Source organism: Anopheles cruzii, chromosome 3 (genome assembly GCF_943734635.1).
Source record: "Anopheles cruzii chromosome 3, idAnoCruzAS_RS32_06, whole genome shotgun sequence".
Classification (NCBI taxonomy): domain Eukaryota; kingdom Metazoa; phylum Arthropoda; class Insecta; order Diptera; family Culicidae; genus Anopheles; species Anopheles cruzii.
Window position 1 is genome coordinate 70,760,446 of NC_069145.1, and position 1,521 is coordinate 70,761,966.

Genomic DNA, 1,521 nt, shown 5'->3' on the forward strand with positions numbered 1-1,521 from the left:
GCGTCTTACGGTTTTCATTTTCCAATAACCCTTCAGGGCAGTATTGCAGTTACGTGGCCCGTTTTGGATGCGTGACGGGGTTTCGCGGCCAGTTGTATACTTTCAACCTTCCATCGGATGGCGTACCTGGATCGCTTCCTGGTTTTAAGGTCATAAAACTGTAAAATCAAATGTGCCGTAAAGCTAGCCTTTACATCCAGTCACGGTAAATGAGGTAAATTGTTCCTTCTCATCATTATTGTATTCAATTAATTTATACAGCGCAAAGGCTGTAATTTTTATTGGATAACCAATTGGCCGACCATATATTAAGACCCCAAGTCCTATAAAGCTTCGTACCAGAGAAATTTAACCTATTCGGTACTTTAACGTTCATAGTGCATCAAATTCTTAAACCCGCGACGAACGTTGCGCCTGCAAGTTATGCAACTCGGTGCTTATTGCCTTTTGCAGCGCTGCGAGAAATTCGTTTCTCGCACTGCGTTAAGCATGCGCAGATCTTATCTTAAAACGGGGCGTTTGTCAAATACCGTCAACGTAAACATTGGCCAGTTCCCCTCCGCCCGACGAACGATGAAGATTCTGTTTGTTTGCATTGGTACGCATATCGAAGGCAAGCCTAATCACATTTCACTACACGTTCCGGCTCCGGTTTCGTGGCGATTTCACAGGAAACTCTTGCCGTTCGCCGATGGCCGAAAGTGTCATGCGGAGTGTCGCAACAAAGCACGGATTGACCGACTGGCAGATCGATAGTGCGGCGTTGCGCGAGTGGAACGTTGGCCGACGACCGGAAGAGCGAGCCCTGACGGTGTTGGCAGAGAATGGACTCTCGTCCGACCACGTCGGGCGACAAATCGTCCCGCAGAATTTCGTCCACTTTGACCACATTTTCGGCATGGACGAGGGCAACGTAGCCGACCTGCTGGCCCGGGCCCCGAGCGAGTGTAGCGCAAAAATAGAACTTCTCGGAAACTATCGCTACAAGGAGCTCGACAAGATCATCTTCGATCCGTACTTTGTCGGTGTTCCGCCCAAACGCTATGTCGGTAACGCTATTAACGATAATTTTCATTCATCGACAGGAACATGGCATCCACGGGTTCCGCCGGTGCTTCGATCAGATCGTGATATGCTGCGAGAACTTTGTGAAGTTGCACAAATGAATTAGGCGTGAAATGAACGGTTGGAACATTCGAAATGCATTCCTTTCACGGTGATGAACAATGTGATTAAACCAACTAAAACAGCTCCGGAATAAAATTAGATCAAAATCGGCTAAACGCTTAGAACTCATTTTCCGTCAGCTTTGGTGTACGTTCGGGGTACTGCCACTAAATTAAGTGGTGCAAATAAGCATCAGAAACTCAATTAGTGCCCTGTTTTCACTATTCATTTACATTTATTTAACGCAACTGGGTCAACGGTGGTGCGTTCCGGTCCGGCTCGCTGAAAGTATTTCTTCATTATTTCATTTAGTCAATTAGAAGACACTGGTTCCGGGCACCGGTTTGCTGCATC

The 1,521-nt window shown here is 47.0% G+C and overlaps 1 protein-coding gene across 1 annotated transcript; it reads left to right on the plus strand.

Moving 5' to 3' along the window:
* The first annotated feature begins 570 nt into the window (after positions 1 to 570).
* Positions 571 to 1,272, plus strand: LOC128273778 (low molecular weight phosphotyrosine protein phosphatase 1-like). The gene is made up of 3 exons (XM_053011817.1): positions 571 to 598; positions 672 to 1,021; positions 1,086 to 1,272. The coding sequence occupies exons 1-3, from the start codon at positions 574 to 576 to the stop codon at positions 1,164 to 1,166; spliced, it is 456 nt and encodes a 151-aa protein (XP_052867777.1). The 5' UTR covers positions 571 to 573; the 3' UTR covers positions 1,167 to 1,272.
* The last annotated feature ends 249 nt before the right edge of the window (positions 1,273 to 1,521 follow it).

What these genes read in the sequence shown, in the direction of transcription:
- LOC128273778 (XM_053011817.1), top strand. Translation starts at nt 574, where the DNA reads ATGAAGATTCTGTTTGTTTGCATTG. An exon ending in GATTCTGTTTGTTTGCATTG is followed by an intron (nt 599 to 671) that starts GTACGCATATCG and finishes GCGATTTCACAG; the next exon opens with GAAACTCTTGCCGTTCGCCG. An exon ending in TCATCTTCGATCCGTACTTT is followed by an intron (nt 1,022 to 1,085) that starts GTCGGTGTTCCG and finishes ATTCATCGACAG; the next exon opens with GAACATGGCATCCACGGGTT.